The 18,369-nt window shown below is 38.3% G+C and overlaps 1 protein-coding gene across 2 annotated transcripts in view; it reads right to left on the bottom strand.

Annotated features, from left to right (window-relative positions):
• Positions 1 to 18,369, bottom strand: part of Chmp3 (charged multivesicular body protein 3) — a 48,459-nt gene that overhangs the window by 25,789 nt on the left and 4,301 nt on the right. For both annotated transcript variants that reach the window (XM_032906350.1, XM_032906351.1), the window contains exon 2: positions 14,547 to 14,607. In XM_032906350.1, coding sequence (XP_032762241.1) covers positions 14,547 to 14,607 — 61 coding nt within the window. The remainder of the gene's footprint in view (positions 1 to 14,546; positions 14,608 to 18,369) is intronic.

Below are 18,369 nucleotides of genomic sequence, written 5' to 3'. Positions count from 1 at the left end.
TCATCAGTGAAACCATTAGATTCAAAGATAGTATTGTGGTTGAAAGGTTTTTTTTAATCATTGATTCAATAATCAAGGTTGATTAAGAAATAGACTTGAATTAGGGACAAACAAGCAATCTTATTTAGAGGATGTTCCATGCACATCTGAGAAAATGCATATTCTGCTGTTGCTGGAAATTCTATATATATCTAAATAGATATAGCTGGTTTCTTCCATTGTCCTAATACATTTCTTTACTTAACCATTTGAAACAAGTGAAGTCTCCTACTATTATTGAAATCCTACTAATTCTTTCAATTCTTTTTCCCTTTTCTCTTTAAGGGTTTAGTTAGGTGGAAAATATATATGATCAGGTACATATTAGATTATATTAGAAGTTTTATTAATATAATAAGATCTTTTTCTCAGGAAATTTTTAATGGTTTAGAGTTTGGTTTACCATGATGTAAAGTTACACCCATCCTCTTGGTTAAATCTGTGATGTAGTATCTTTTTCTAACTTTGTATTCTCAATCTATTTGTGGTTTTGGATTTAAACAGAATTTGCTGTAAAACCACATATACTTCAACATTGTCCTTTAATGCTTTTGATTAAATAGTTTAGTTCATCTATATTTAAAAATGAATTAAATACAGATATTGTGATTCATGCGTATACCAGCGCACTGGAGAGTGAGGCAGAAGTCAGACAGGCAAGCATATGGAAAACTTAGCAAGCTGGGTATCTATTTTGCTTGGGCTATGCATACATCCCTCTCCTAACAAAGCACCTAGCAAACCAGGAAAGACCCTTATCTGCATTAAGCTGCATAACCACACTGCTCCACACAATGCAATAAGTCTTATCTCCTTAGCAGCCTTTAATAACACCCCTTTTGTGAACAGCTTCCGTTCAAATATATACCAGGACAGAGCCAGGCACTGAAAGCATAGTCCAGAACTAGTTTTGGATGTGAATAATAGTAAGGTAAACTGTCTTCTGAGTGAACATTCAGAAAAGAAATGCTCATGCTTATGTATGTTGAGTATGTACATAATTAAAATAAGCTGCAACAGAGAGAGATGGCTCAGAGGTTACGAGCACTGGCCACTCTTCCAGAGGACCTAGGTTTAATTTCCAGCACCCATATAGCAACTCATAACTGTCTATAACTCCTATTCCATGGGTGGTCTGATATGCTCACACAGACAAAAAGCAGTCAAATCACAAAAATACATAAAATAAAAATAATTTTTAAAAAAATCAACAGTAACATAGTCTGTATATGATACCAATGAACTATTTGTGCTAATATCACACATTTTATTTCTGTATATTATATGCCACAATACATTATTATAAACATTTTTAAATGATGAAAGAAAAAACATTGTTTAATTGCATTTAATTATGACCAGAATGTTTCATTCTTTGTATTTTTCTAGGTTTGATTTTTCTTTGCCCAACAATTTCTAAAGATTTTTGTTTTGTTTTGTTTGTTTTCGTTTTGGATATTTTACTTACATTTCAAATGGTATCCTCTTTCCTGGTTTCCCCTCCGGAAAACCCTTATCCCATTCCTCTTCCCCCTGCTTCTATGAGGACGCTCCTCCACCCACCCACTCACTCACTCCCACCTTTCTACCCTGGCATTCCCCTACACTGGGGCATTGAGCCTTCACAGGACCAACAACCTCTCCCCACACTGATGCCCAACAAGGCCATCCTCTGCTACACATGTGGCTGGAGCCATGGGTCTCTCCATGTGTACTCTTTGGTTGCTGGGTTAGCCTCTGGGAGCTCTGGGGTGTCTAGTTGGTTGATATTGTTGTTCTTCCTATAAGTTGCAAACCCCATCATCTCCTTCAGTCCTTTCTCTAACACCTTCATTGGGAACCTCTTGCTTAGTCCAATGGTGGGCTATGATGGGCTGAGAGCATCCGCATCTCTATTTGTCAGGCTCTGACAGAGCCTCTCAGAAGATAGCTATATCAGGCTCCTGTCAACAAGCACTTCTTGGCATCCACAATAGAGTCTGGGTTTGGAGTCTGTATATGGGATGGATCCCCAAGTGAGGTGGTCTCTGGATTCTTTTATGAATGTGGGTACCCTTGCACTTGGAGCACAGATGTTCAGAATTGAGAATTCATCTTGGTAGATTTTTCCGTTGAAGAGTATGATGTGTCCTTCCTTATCTTTTTTAATTAACTTTTGGTTGAAAGTCAATTTTATTCTATATTAGAATGGCTACTCCAGCTTGTTTCTGGGAACCATTTGTTTAGATTTTTTTTTTCCAGTCTTTTACTCTAGGGGTAGTATCTGTCTTTGTCACTGAGGTGTGTTTCCTATATGCAACGAAGTGCTGGGTACTGTTTACATATCCAGTCTGTTAGTCTATGAGGTTTTAATTGGGGAATTGAGTCTCTGGAGACTGAGTCTCCTTCAGTCTCTGCTCCACGTTTTGTCTCCACATTTCCTCCTGTGAGTATTTTGTTCCCCCTTCTAAGAAGGACTGACGCATCCACACTTTGGTCTTCCTTCTTCATGTGATTCATGTGGTCTATGAAGTTAATCTGGGTTATTCCAAGTTTTGAGGTAATATCCACTTATCAGTAAGTGCATATCATGTGTGTTCTTTTGTGAATGGGTTACCTCACTCGGGATATTTTCTAGTTTCATCCATTTGCCTAAGAATTGCATGAAGTCATTGTTTTTAATAGCTGAGTAGTACTCCATTGTGTAAATGTACCACATTTTCTGTATCCATTCCTCTGTTGAAGAACATCTGGGTTCTTCCCTGCTTCTGGCTATTATAAATAAGGCTGCTATGAACATAGTAGAGCATATGCCCTGTTATATTTTGGAGCATCTTTTGGGTATATACCCAGGAGTTACGGTATAGCTGGGTCCTCAGATAGTCCAATTTTCTGAGGAACCACCAGAAAGATTTCCAGAGTGGTTGTACCACCAACAATGGATGAGTGTTCCTCTTTCTCCACATCCTTGACAGCATTTGCTGTCATCTGAGTTTTTGATCTTAGCCATTCTTACTGGTGTGAGGTGGAATCTCAGAGTTGTTTTGATTTGTATTTCCCTGATGACTAAAAATGTTGAACATTTCTTTAGGGGCTTGGTGGCCATTTGATATCTCTCAGTTAAGAATTCTTTGTAGAGCCCTGTACCCCATTTCTTAATAGGGTTATTTGATTCTCTAGAGTCCAACTTCTTGAGTTCTTTGTATACATTGGATATTGCTCTCTATCAAATGTAGGATTGGTAAAGACCCTTTCCCAATCTTCTGGTTGCTCTTTTGTCCTAATGACAGTGTCCTTTGCCTTACAGAAGCTTTGCAATTTTATGAGGTCCCATTTGACCTTAGAGCATAAGCCATTGTTCTGTTCAGGAAATTTTCCCCTGTGCCTATGTGTTTGAGGCTTTTCTTACTTTCTTTTCTATTAGTTTCAATGTATCTGGTTTTAAGGGGAGCTCCTCAATCCACTTGGACTTGAGCTTTGTACAAGGCGATAAGAATGAGTTGATTTGATTCCTCTACATGCTGCCCACCAGTTGAAGCAGTACCATTGTTGAAAATTCTGTCTTCTTTCTACTGGATGGTTTTAGTTACTTTGTTAAAGATCAAGTGACCATAGGTATGTGGGTTCATTTCTCAGTCTTCAATTCTATTCCATTGATCTACCTGCCTGTCTCAGTACCAATACCATACAATTTCTATCACGACTGCTCTGTAATACAGCTTGAGAATAGGTATGGTGATTCCCCTAGAAGTTCTTTTATTGTTGAGAATAGTTTTCACTATACTAGGGTTTGTTGTTATCCCAAATGAATTTGAAAACTGCTCTAACTCTATGAAGAATTGAGTTAGAATTTTGATGGGTATTGCATTGAACCTGTAGATTACTTCCGGCATGATGGCCATTTTTACTATATAAATCCTGCCAATTAATGAGCATGGGACTCTTTCCATCTTCTGAAATCTTCTTTGATTTCTTTCTTCAGAGACTTGAAGTTCTTGTCATACGATCTTTCACTTGCTTGGTTAGAGTCACACCAAGGTATTTTATGTTATTTGTGACTATTGTGAAGGGTATCATTTCCCTAATTTCTTTCTCGGTCTATTTATCATTTGAGTAGAAGAAGGCTACTAATTTGTTTGAGTTAATTTTATACCCAGCCACTTTGCTGAAGTTGTTTATCAGCTGTAGAAGTTCTCTGGTAGAATTTTTGAGGTCACTTAAGTATACTCTCATATCATCTGCAAATAGTGATATTTTGACTTCTTCATTTCCAATTTGTATCCCTTTGACCTCCTTTTGTTGTCTAATTCCTCTGGCTAGAACTTCAAGTACTATATTGAGTAGGTAGGGAGACAATGGGCAGCCTTGTCTAGTCCCTGATTTTAGTGGAATTGCTTAAAGTTTCTCTCCATTTAGTTTGATGTTGACTACTGGTTTGCTGTATATTGTTTTTTCTATGTTTAGGTATGGGCCTTGAATTCTTCATCTTTCCAAGACTTTTATCATGAAGGGGTATTGAATTTTGTCAAATGCTTTCTCAGCATCTAATGAGATGATCATGTGGTTTTTTTTCTTTGAGTTTGTTTATGTAGTTGATTAAGTTGATGGATCTCGTATACTGAACCATCCATCCATCCCTGGGATGATGCGTACTTGATCATGATGGATGATCATTTTAATGTATTCTTCGATTTGATTTGCAAGAATTTTATTGAGTATTTTTGCATCGATATTCATAAGGGAAACTGGTCTGAAGTTCTCTTTCTTTGTTTGGTCTTTGTGTGGTTTAGGTACCAGCGTATTGTGGCTTCATAGAACAAATTGGGCAGTGTTGCTTCTGTTTCTATTTTGTGGAACAGTTTGAAGAATATTGGTATTAGGTCTTCTTTGAAAGGCTGATAGATTCTGCACTAAACCCATCTAGTCCTGGGCTTTTTCTGGTTGGGAGACTTTTTTTTTTTTTTTATTAACTTGAGTATTTCTTATTTACATTTCCATTGTTATTCCCTTTCCCGGTTTCCAGGCAAACATCCCCCTAAACCCTCACCCTCCCCTTCTTTATGGGTGTTTCCTCCCCATCCTCCCCAATTGCCGCCCTCCCCCAACAATCACGTTCACTGGGGGTTCAGTCTTAGCAGGACCAAGGGCTTCCCCTTCCACTGGTGATCTTACTAGGATATTCATTGCTACCTATGAGGGTCAGAGTCCAGGGTCAGTCCATGTATAGTCTTTAGGTAGTGGCTTAGTCCCTGGAAGCTCTGGTTGCTTGGCATTGTTGTTCATATTGGGTCTCAAGCCCCTTCAAGCTCTTCTAGTTCTTTCTCTGATTCCTTCAACGGGGGTCCTATTCTCAGTTCAGTGGTTTGCTGCTGGCATTCGCCTCTGTATTTGCTGTATTCTGGCGGTGTCTCTCAGGAGAGATCTACATCCGGCTCCTGTCGGCCTGCACTTCTTTGCTTCATCCATCTTGTCTAATTGGGTGGCTGTATATGTATGGGCCACATGTGGGGCAGGCTCTGAATGGGTGTTCCTTCAGTCTCTGTTTTAATCTTTGCCTCTCTATTCCCTGCCAAGGGTATTCTTGTTCCCCTTTAAAAGAAGGAGTGAAGCATTCACATTTTGATCATCCGTCTTGAGTTTCCTGTGTTCTATGCATCTAGGGTAATTCAAGCATTTGGGCTAATAGCCACTTATCAATGAGTGCATACCATGTGTGTTTTTCTGTGATTGGGTTATCTACTCAGGAAGATATTTTCCAGTTCCAACCATTTGTCTGTTTTGATAGCTGAATCATATTCCATTGTGTAGATGTACATTTTCTGTATCCATTCCTCTGTTGAAGGGATCTGGGTTCTTTCCAGCTTCTGGCTATTATAAATAAGGCTGCTATGAACATAGTGGAGCACGTGTCTTTTTTATATGTTGGGGCATCTTGTGGGTATATGCCCAAGAGAGGTATAGCTGGATTCTCAGGTAGTTCAATGTCCAATTTTCTGAGGAACCTCCAGACTGATTCCAGAATGGTTTTACCAGTCTGCAATCCCACCAACAATGGAGGAGTGTTCCTCTTTCTCCACATCCTCGCCAGCATTTGTTGTCACCTGAGTTTTTGATCTTAGCCATTCTCACTGGTGTGAGGTGAAATCTCAGGGTTGTTTTGATTTGCATTTCCCTTTATGACTAAAGATGTTGAACATTTCTTTAGGTGTTTCTCAGCCATTCGGCATTTCTCAGCTGTGAATCTTTGTTTAGTTCTGAACCCCATTTTTTAATAGGGTTATTTGTCTCCCCTCTTGGTCTAACTTCTTGAGTTCTTTGTATATTTTGGATATAAGCCCTCTATCTGTTGTAGGATTGGTAAAGATCTTTTCCCAATCTGTTGGTTGCCGTTTGTCCTAACCACAGTGTCCTTTGCCTTACAGAAGCTTTGTAGTTTTATGAGATCCCATTTGTCGATTCTTGATCTTAGAGCATAAGCCACTGGTATTTTGTTCAGGAAATTTTTTCCAGTATGGTTGGGAGACTTTTAATAACTGTTTCTATTGCTTTAGGGGTTACGGGACTGTTTAGACGGTTTATATGATCCTGGTTTAACTTTGGTACCTGATATCTGTCTATAAAATTGACTATTTTATCCAGATTTTCCAGTTTTGTTGAATATAGACTTTTGTAGAAGAATCTGATATTTTTAATTTCCTCAGTTTCTGTTATGTTTCCCTTTTCATTTCTGATTTTGTTTATTTGGATAGTCTTTCTGTGCCCTCTGGTTAGTCTTGTTGATTTTCTCAAAGAACCAGCTCCTAGTTTTGTTGACTCATTTTATAGTTCTTTTTGTTTCTACTTCATTGATTTCTGCCCTGAGTTTGATTATTTCCTGCCATCTACTCCTCTTGGGTATATTTGCTTCTTTTTGTTCTAGAGCTTTTAGGTGTGCTGTCAAGCTGCTAGTGTATGCTTTCTCCAGTCTCCTTTTGGAGGCACTCAGAGCTACAAGTTTTCCTGTTAGCACTGCTTTCATTGTGTCCCATAAGTTTGGGTATGGTGTACCTTCATTTTCATTAAATTCTATAAAGCCTTTAATTTCTTTATTTCTTCCTTGACCAAGATATCACTGAGTAGAGTGTTCTTCAGCTTCCATGTATGTGTGGGCTTTCTGTTGTTTTTGTTGTTATTGAAGACCTGCCTTAGTCTGGGGTGATCTGAAAGAATACATGGGATCATTTCAATCTTCTTGTATCTGTTGAGGACTGTTTTGTGACCAATTAATTATATGGTCAATTTTCGAGAAGGTATTATGAGGTACTAAGAAGGTATGTATATTCTTTTGTTTTAGGGTGAAATGTTCTATAGATATGTTAAACCCATTTGGTTCATAACTTCTGTTAGTTTCACTGTGTCTGTTTCCATGATCTGTCCCTTGATGAGACTATTACTATGTGAGGTGCAATGTGTGCTTTGAGCTTTAGTAGTTTCTCTTATGAATGTGGGTGCCCTTGCATTTGGAGCATAGATGTTCAGAATTGAGAGTTCATCTTGGTAGATTTTTTTCCTTTGAGGAGTATGAAGCGTTCTTTCTTATCTTTTTTGATAACTTTTGGTTGAAAGTGAATTTCATTCATTATTAGAATGGCTACTCCAGCTTGTTTCTTGGGAACATTTGCTTGGAAAATTGTTTTCCAGCCTTTTACTCTGAGGTACTGTCTGTCTTTGTCACTAAGGTACATTTCCTGTATGCAGCAAAATGCTGGGTCCTGTTTATGTCTCCAGTCAGTCTATGTCTTTTTTTTTTTTTTAAATCTTTTTTTTTTTTTTTTTTTTTTTGGAGCTGGGGACCGAACCCAGGGCCTTTGCGTTTGCTTGGCAAGCGCTCTACCACTGAGCTAAATCCCCAACCCCAGTCTATGTCTTTTTATTGGGGAATTGAGTCCACTGATGTTAAGAGATATTAAGGAAAAGTGATTGTTGCTCCCTGTTATTTTTGTTGTTAGAGGTAGAATTATGTTTGTGTGGCTGTCTTCTTTTGGGTTTGTTAAAAGATTACATGCTTGCTATTTCTAGGATGTAGTTTCCCTCCTTGTGTTGGAGTTTTCCATCTATTATCCTTTGTAGGACTGAGTTTGTATAAAGATATTGTATAAATTTGGTTTTGTCATGCAATAACATGGTTTCTTCATCTATGTTAATTGAGAGTTTTGCTGGGTATATTAGCCTGGGCTGGCATTTGTGTTCTCTTACAGTCTGTATGACATCTGCCCAGAATCTTCTGGCTTTCATAGTCTCTGGTGAAAAGTCTGGTGACATTCTGATAGGTCTGCCTTTATATGTTACTTGAACTTTTTTCCTTACCCTTTAGTATTCCTTTGTTTAGTGCATTTGGTGTTTTGACTATTATGTGACAGCAGTTTCTTTTCTGGTCTAGTCTATGTGGAGTTCTGTAGGCTTCTTGTATGTTCATGGGCATCTCTTTCTTTAGGTTAGGGAAGTTTTCTTCTATAATTTTATTGAAGATATTTACTGGCCCTTTAAGTTAGGAATCTTTGCTATGTCATATACCTATTATCCATAGGTTTGGTCTTCTCATTGTGTCCTAGATTTCCTGGATGTTTTGGGTTAGGAGTTTTTTGCATTTTGCATTTTCTTTGACTGTTGTGCCAATGTTTTCTATGTTATCTTCTGCACCTGAGTGTTCTCTTCAATCTCTTGTATTCTGTTGATGATGTGTGCATCCATGACTCCTGAACTCTTTCCTAGGTTTTCTATCTCCAGGGTTGTCTCCCTTTGTGATTTCTTTATTGTTTCTATTTCCATTTTTAGATCCTGAATGGTTTTATTCAATTCCTTCACCTGTTTGCTTGTGTTTTCCTGTAATTCTTTAAAGGGACTTTTCTTGTTTCCTCTTTAAGAGCTTCCACCTGTTTATCCGTGTTCTCCTGTATTTCTTTAAGTGAGTTATTTATGTCCTTCCTAAAGTCCTCTATTCTCATCATGAGATGTGACTTTAAATCCAAATCTTGCTTTTCTGGTGAGGTGGGGTATCCAGGACTTGCTGTAGTAGAACTGGGTTCTGATGATGCCATGTAGCCTTGGTTTCTGTTGCTTATGTTCTTGCACTGGCCTATCACCATCTGGTTATCTCTAGTGCTACCTGTCCTTGCTCTCTCTGACTGGAGCCTGTCCCTCCTGTGATCCTGTTTGTGTTAGAACTCCTCAGATTCTAGCTGTCTTTGTGATCCTGTGATTCTGGGATCCTATGATCCTGAATGTGTCAGAGCTCCTGGGAGTCAAGCTACCTCTGAGATACAGAAGTCTTGGTATGACCAAGCTCCTGAGATTCTGTTGTGTCAAGAGCTCCTGGGAGTAAAGCTTTCTCAGGGTACTACAGGACTGGATGGGGAGCCAGAGCTCTAGGTTTGCTCTGGGCACAGGTGCAAGCTGGAAGGAACCATGTCTCTGGCTGGGCAGGGTTTGGGTTTCCCTGGTTCCTGTGGGGGTCCCAGTTATGCTGGGTGTTGGGAAAGATATTATGGCCTCAGCTGTGATCTTGAGTGTGTCAGAGCTCCAATACTCCTGGTTGTGTATAATCTCCTGGGAGTTGAGCTTCCTCTGTGAGCCTGTGATCCTGGGCATTTCAGAGCACCTGGGAGTCAGGCTCTCTCTGGTTGTTAGAAGAGTAGATGCAAAGCCAGCACCCCAGGTCTGCTCCAGGTCCTGATTCAGACTGGAAGGAACCCGCACTGCTGGCTGGGTGGGTGTTCCTGGGTCCCTGGATACTGGGGGACCCAGTTGCTCTGGGTGTTGGGGCAGTTGTTTTGGCCTCCTTGTTACCAGAACACCTGGGAGTCAAGCTCCCTGTAGATGTGGTAGAAGTGGATGCATAGCCAGTGCCCAAGGTCTGTTCAGGGCTCTGGTTCAGACTGGAAGGAACCTGTGCCACTGGCTAAGCGGGAGTTCATGCATCTTTGGATCCTAGGGGTCCCAGTTACTACCGTGTTGGGACAATTGTTGTGGTCTCCTCACCTGTGATCCTGGGCTCTAGCACATGGGCAAGATTTTTTGTATTTACATATATGCATATTTGCCTACTGAGTATCAGGTGTGCAGGTACCCTTGGAGGCAAGACAGCGCATCAGATCCCTGGAGTTGGAGTTACTGCTCAGTGTAGATGCCAAGAACCAGTCCCAGATCCTCTGCAGGAGCAGTAAGTGCTTTTAGTCTCCGAGCCATCTCTATAGTCCCAGGCTACAGTTTCTTTAACATTTCTTATGCTGGCAAAAGGCCAGGCTTTTAGCTTAAAAATATTTAACTTCACTTTAACCTTTGAAGAATATTCTCTCTGAATATAATTTTTTTTCTTTTTTCCAAGATATGGTTTCTCCATGCAAGCCTAGCTGTCCTTGAGCCCACTCTGCAGACCAGGCTGCCCCTGAACTCAGAGATCCACCTGCATCTGCAGCCCAAGTGCATTTAGTCGGATTAAAATCATGCACCACCACCACCCAGCTTATATATAGAAATTTAATATAAAACTTTCTTCTAGGGGTTGGGGATTTAGCTCAGTGGTAGAGCTCTGGGTTCAGTCCCCAGCTCAAAAAAAAAAAAAAAAAAAAAAAAAAAAAAAAACTTTACCATATTGAAGATACTCTGGTTCACATCATTTCTGATAAAGTTTTAACCATTCTTACTGTTTTCTGTATTTATTTACTTACAGTGTTACAGATTGAACCCAAGCCTCACATATTCGGGCAACAAATGCTCTACCATGGTTTCCTATATTTAACGTGCTTCTTTTCAGGCTGTCTGTCCTATGCGTCAGTAAACTAAACATGTTGTGCTTCAATGTTGTTTTCTCTAATTGATTCAGCTTTGGAATAATTTTTTTTGGCTCTATGGGCTTATTGAAAATATTCAGCTATAATTTCATCTGATCTCTTGATTCTTCTGATACTCAAGTTATACACATTAACCACTTAGCATCATCCACATCCACAAGGCACAGTAACTTTGCTGATTTTTCCCCCCCTTGGGTACCATAGTTTGTGTTACAATCTTCAATCTTTTTTATAGTGTCTAATATATTGTATCCATTTAGTGAAGTTTTGATTTAACTTAGGAATTTTTCTTTTCTTTTTTTTTTTGGCTTATGGTTTTATTTTGTTTTATTAACAAAATTTAACAGATTTCTAAAGTGGAAACTTCTGGTTTCTTTAGAAAATCAGTGTGTTGGATAATGTGTTGCTGGGGCAAACACATGAAAGAACGTTTCACTGAAGCAGACACAGGTGAAAGGATGTTCTGCTAAAGCAAACATGTGAAAAGACACGTAATGAACAATTCTTCACTGATGATACAGATGTATTGGTTTGCCTTACATGCATTGCTGAGCTCCATTTGTTGTAACTCCATAAAAACACACCAAAAAAAACTTCTCAAGAGGTTCTTGTTGCTTCTTGCTGCTTCTTGCTGCATCAGTGGATTTAGGCCAATTGGCAGAGTGATGTTGGCTGATACAGACTCATATGCTGAGACACAACACACGGTGAGGCAAGACCCATGGAGGACACATATTTGGAGGTGGTATAAATAGGAACCAACAGAGAGTGAATGGGGCTTGGCTTGCTTATCTAGCTAGCTTTGCAATGCTTCTTGGTCTTGAGTCTTCGCTTGAGATACATAGCCAATATAATTCCTGGCATCCCTGGTGGTCCTAGCCCCTCCTGCTGACTTGTGCCAATTCACTGAAGCCTGGCTGTCTCTGCTAAGTGTATTATTGCACTACTAAACTGGACTGATGATATAGTCATGAAGTAGACCAAACTGCCCATGATGATTCCTGTGAACTGAACTGCTGATTTCCAGACAACACAGATGGGATTGGCTCCAAAGAACAATTTCTAAACAGGTCCACTGCCCCTGTATCCTAATAACCTTTCTTTTCCACTACCTGAGATGGGTGGTGGGCTAGAAGACAGGTAAAAGCATTTATGAACCATTATTAAAAGTAGGGCTGAGAAAAAACCCTCATATTTCTTATCCCTTTTAAGCTTAATTGGGTTTTTTTTTGATCTATTACTATTTTCCAATTTATTTATTTGGCTTGTGTAGGTCATTTTTCTATATCCCTGCAGTAGCCTTTTTACTTGGCACTGAGAATGACTGACTGTTAGCTGACATAGTTTTGTTGTCCTTTAAAGAGCATTAAGTTTTATTCTGACTGGCAGCTAAGTCACTTGCAGATCAACTTCAAGACCTGTTCATAAGCTTTCCTCATAAATATGCCTTTATTCTTACCTTAATTCAATCTGTATTGAATGTCCCAGATTTTAACAAAATCTCTTTACTGTGTTTGCAAAATTAAACCATCTTCCAACCCTTTGTTAGCTTTAGGAACTGTTTAGCTTAAAACTTCCTGGTAGTTGTTCTGTCTGGTTAATTATTCTTTGTCAGTCTCTGCAAATACCACTCTAAGTACATATTCAGCCACAGACTCATACCTTGTGGAGATCATCTGAGTTCTTTCCCTGGTTATGTTCCTCTTCTCTATTACTCATCACCACAAATTTTAGCCTCCCTTGCCCTGATCTCCAAATCTTCAATTTAACGAGACCACCATGTTCTTTTTGGAATCCCTCCCATGTGGCACATTCAAGAAAGTATCTCTAGCAAAAAGATAAGACTATGAGGATTCTCTTTCTGTTTCCTCTGTCAGTATTCACGGTCATCTGTCTACTGTGAAAAGCAGTTATTTCAAAGTTGATGCATTCAAACTTTCACGTACAATTGAAGTAGAAATGTTAAAGCCAAAATGAACACAGCTGGGAATAGAATTCTCATCTTTAATTCTTTTTTAAAGTTGTGATACAATAATCCTGCAACACTTTTCTGGTATCAGCCTTTTCTATTCATCAAGGTGTTTTTTTTAAAAAAATCCTTTAAGGAGGAAGAGGATAGTAGGACCCCTACAGTATAATAGTAGAGGCAAGGGAATATTGGAGGTTTAAGAAAGGATAGGACAGATCAGGGAAGTAGCATGCAGGTGATTAGCCAAAACTAAGGCTCTAAAAAACCCTTATTACTTTATAAGTTAATTAAAAGTTAATTTCCAAAAAATATAAATGCAGATTAACCTGCATTGATCGACAATACTTCTCTCAGAAGACATGGCTTCTTGTGGTAACAGGGAGACACCAGAAGCACTATAATAGCACAGGCTATAGTCACTATCTTTTGGCTGCCCACCAGAACAAGATGGTAAGGCCATATTGCTGAGGCAGGAGATATTTTGGCCACGAGACATAAAGGAATCAAGCTATAACTGACCTGAGAACTTCCTCCCTACTGGCTAATTTTACAGTGTTGGAAAGTGCTACACAGGCCACTTTAGGGAGGGAAGGAAGCCATCAATATCATTACTCAGCAGCAAACCTTACATACTACAATACTGACCTGCCAGAGAAAAAGCACTCACTAGTTTAAGGATACTGGGGTAGCCGATAGCTTTTCAATTGGATTTGTCATCTGATCCATAGAAGGGAATTCACAGCTGGTACTTTACACTTGGGCAAAAGACTATGGCTTAGGATGTCGAGGTCCTACAGGGTAACCAACTATTGATGGCCTGCTAAACAGTCATGTTGATAGATTAGTAATATTCTACCATGATTTGTGATAAATAGTGAACTCTCCTATAGCCTCATAACTTGGGACTCAAAACTGGTCAAAATGCTGAGAACAAGTTACTACTGAGTGTCCAGCCCTAAATGACAGCTAAATCAACATCCCATTCAAATCTCAGGGAACACCTCAGAAGAACTGGTAGAAAGAATATAAGCAGGTGGAGGACTGCTGTGAAATACTTCTTCTGGATGTGACATAGCCACTGCACACAGAACTCATTACAGCTATGGATGCCTAAGTACACCTGCACAGATCAAACCAGTCAGAATCCCAACAAACAGTACTGACTGGACCCCATGGGTTACAGGGGAGGAGTGTGGATATGAGTATGAAATGGGGGAAGATGACATGGACTGCCTGAGAGGAATGGGAGGGCAATCTGGGGTTGGGTATAATCAAGATACATTGCTTATATGTAGGAAATTGTCAAAGATAAATAAAACTTAAAAAAAAAAAACCTTAATTTAAGCATGACCATTTCTTGGTCACTTACCTTAATTTCAAATGGTACTAAAAAAAAGTAACTTTTATTTTGAAATATATTGTTCTGAATTTAAAGTTATATTAAAATATGCAGAGAGTAGAGATAATAGGATTACACTGTTCTCTTATGCACAACTTATTTAATGTGCAAGCACCAAGACCTTTCTTTTGTTCCCTCACAATAGTCTGTGTCAATCATTATCTTTTTTATCCTGAGTATAGAATAAGAAAACAAAATAATGAGGACATCTACACATAATCAGTATGGGAATAAACCGTGTCTTATAATGTAGAGGTGAGTTTACTTTTATGTACTGAAATGAAACAGAGCATTAAGAGTACAGAATAGAAAACATAAAATAGTAATTTACCTCTTATTTGTCTGTCTACAACTCTCATTTCCTTTCTGATCTTCAGTGACCATTCATTAACCTGGGGAAAATTTTAAAAGGGAATCATCAGAAAAGCAAACATTCCTAGACAATTTTGCACATTCTTAAAAATTCTATATTAATTCTACATTGAGTATAGACACATTTTTTTTTAATTCTGCAGAAAGACCTTTAGGGCCATTTCTTCCTTTCATTATTTCCTTTTTTCTTTTTCTTTTTTTTTTTGATTTATTTATTTATTATATATAAGTACACTGTAGCTGTCTTCAGATACAGCAGAAGAGGGCATCGGATCTCTTTACAGATGGTTGTGAGCCACCATGTGGTTGCTGGGAATTGAACTCATGACCTCTGGAAGAGCAGTCAGTGCTCTTAACCTCTGAGCCATCTCTGCAGCCCCCTCTTTTTTCTTTAACTAACTCTTTGATCACAGCACACAGGCACTCCAAACTGTTTACAGTCTGGCAGGAAGGAAGAACACTTTTAGAAGACTTGAAGGTATGCTAGTATTTTTTACATGGTACCTGGGCAAGAACAACCTTAGGACAGCAGATGATCTTCATCCTTTATACATAATTATTTTTAAAACTACTCTGCCTGTGTTGGGAACTTATCTTTTTAGATGTTATTTTTCTTCTGTCAGGGTAACGCTGAGGCACCAAATGTAGCCAACTGGAGATACTGGGTGTAGGGACTCTTATAACTAACACATTCTCATGCAGAGAACTGCTTTCCAATTCTTTTCTTTTCTTTTCTTTTCTTTTCTTTTCTTTTCTTTTCTTTTCTCAGAGCTGAGGACTGAACCCAGGGCCTTGCGCTTGCGCTTGCCTGGCAAGCGCTCTACCACTGAGCTAAATCCCCAACCCCTCCAATTCTTTTTTTTTCAAACATACTGAAGAAAAATCTGAGGTGTCCACTGATGGATAATTAAAAGTAAAATTTATATTAAATTACTGGATATGTTTTGGTGCATGACTCAGAAGAACTGAGTGGCTTTGCTACTTCAATGCCCTTCCACCACCAGCTACTTCCTGAAAGGGCTTTCAGTATTTATATCTAATCAAAAATTCTATATTAATTGTAAAGGAACAGAACACAAAACTTTGAAACGTTCACACACAAGTACATGAGTTAAACAGTTTCAAAATTCCTATCAGTTAGATGTATTTCTATTAAGTTTCAAGTTTAACATTCAAAATGTATATAATATGCAACTAGTCATGTTAAAGTATATAATTGATGGTGAAATTTAGTACAACTTGCTATCAACCCTTAAAAATCTTTTCATCACCTTGGAACATAGTACACACCTTAAATAACCCCTTATCTCCCCAACTACCAACTCCTTGACAACCAGGATTTTATTTTCTGTCTTTATAGAACTGGTTGTTCTGATTATTTGATATAAAAACATTTATACAGTGCATGCCCTTTGGTTCTAGATTCTTTCACTTCATAGCATGCTTTCAAGGTTCACCCATGTTGTGGCATGTAAGTCATCTTTTTTATGTTTTACCTTCATCTCATTATATGCATACACCACAAACTTGGTTCTCTCTTCACCTGCTGATGGTCATCTGAGTTTGCCACCACCTTTTAGCTATTGTTAATATTTATGTATAAAAAAATACCAGTTTGGGCTGGAGAGATGGCTTGGAGGTTAAGAGCACTGACTGCTCTTCCAGAGTTCCTGAGTTCAATTCCCAGCAACCACATGGTAGCTCACAACCATCTGTAATGGGATCCCATACCCTCTTCTGGTGTGTCCGAAGACAGCTACAATGTACTTATATATAATAAACAAATAAATAAAATCTTAAAAAAAAAAATACCAATTTAACTAGACTGGGGCAGCCCAAATGACACTTAGCATTTTACACATTTCCAGATGACTCTAATATTCCTTAAGGGTTAAGAGACACAGTCTGAGACCAGGAGTTCAACAAAATCTTCAAACAGGCTTCCTAAATATAAAGATACTGTAAAGAAAATTCAAAATAGATAAAAAGAAATTTAGACAAATATTTATTTAGTTTCAACAGTACTTTACTAACAAATCTAAGGTATTTAAATAAGTAGGAATATAGTAATAAGGTTTTTAAAATCAATAGTAAGTTAGACTATGTTGTGAAAACCGTAAGGAACCTACAGAATGGTTGAGACCATCAGATTCATTCACTGAGGCTATTATATGCCAGATACAAACTAGGTGAAGGAAACTGAAACCAGCAAGAAGGCATCACCTACAACCAGTGCTGAGACAAAAGATGTACAGAAACCGATTGTCCAAATCCTAGTTCCATCAATCTCTGAAGCTAATTCCTGGTGGATTCAAAACACAACCATGAAATAAAACTCATTACACCAGTGTTAACTGGAAGGCTAGAGACGCAGTCAGTGATAGAAGGCTCGCCTACCACACAACATGAAGTCCTCTCTTCAAGCCCAAGGTCTAGGAATTGATGTTGTCAAGTTAGAGGATTTCTTAAAACAAGAAACAAAACAAAACAAAAAAGCAAAATACAAAAAATACAAAACAAAAAGCAAATAAACAAACTAAAAGCAAAGAAACGGGGCTGGAGAGTTGGCCCTAGTTAGGATACATGCTCTTGCCAAGGCCCTGGGATCCACCTCACTTATATGTATACACCCACACCCAGACACCCACACTTAACTTAAAAATAATTTTTAAAATTAATTTTAAAAAACAAAAGCAATATCAGAAAGAAAAAGGGCTGACATTTTTATTTAAATTGAAGGTCTGAATTTTTATTTTGCATAAGACTATAATTAAAGAAAAAAAACACAAATGGGAAAAAGATATAACCATACCAATAATAAATAAAAAAAACATTTTTTTAGTTTTTGAAAAAAATTTAGATTTATGTGTATGAGTGTTTTGCCTACATGTCTTGTACAACATATATGCCTGGTGCCCAAGGAGTTCAGAAGAAGACATCAGATCTCCTGGATCCAGAGTTAGGGATGGTTGTAGGTATCATGTGAGAAAGTTGAGAACCAAACAAAGTACTATATATCTGTGTGTATAATAAATATATTATTACATAATATATAACATATAAATATATAGTTTCAATATAATTTTATTTACTTTACTAAAAATAAGTTTTCTCATACTTTCTCATATCCTAATTACAGTTTCTTCCATCTACTCCTCCCAGTTTCTCCCCACCTCCTCTCCCATCCAGATCCACTCCTTTTCTCTCATTAGAAAAGAACAGACTATCCAAGAGATAACAAAATGTAACAAAATATATAGTAAGATAAAATAAAACCATCATATTGAAATTAGACAAGGCAAGCCAACAACAGAAGGAAAAGAGCCCAAAAGAAGGCACAAGAATCAGTTAGTTCACTTATTCACACACTCAAGTCCCACAAAAATACTAAGCGGAAAGCTAGAACAGACACACAGAGGACCTGGGGCAGGCCCATTTAGGCCCTGTGCTTGCTGCTTCATTCAATCTCTGTGAGGTCATATGAGCTTGGCTCAGTTAATCTAGAGGGCCTTGTTCTCCTGGTGTCCTCTATCTATGCCCTCTGCCTCCTTTTTCACAGGGTTCCCTGAGCTTGAGGTAAGGAATTTGAGATATAACCTATTTAGAGGTGTGTGCTGAACAAGTCCCCAATAAAACTTATAAAGAATTTGCATCCAGGATATATGAAAGTCTCTTATACATAAATGTCTTCTTTTAAAAAATCAATTCTGAACATTATATGTGGGAATTTTCAGGCTAATTTAAGTCTTTGAACATGACCTCATCTTCTTCCAGAGAAATCT

Source organism: Rattus rattus, chromosome 6, assembly GCF_011064425.1.
Source record: "Rattus rattus isolate New Zealand chromosome 6, Rrattus_CSIRO_v1, whole genome shotgun sequence".
Taxonomy (NCBI): Eukaryota; Metazoa; Chordata; class Mammalia; order Rodentia; family Muridae; genus Rattus; species Rattus rattus.
Note: the sequence above shows the minus strand (reverse complement) of the source record. Positions and strands in the feature narration are given on the sequence as shown.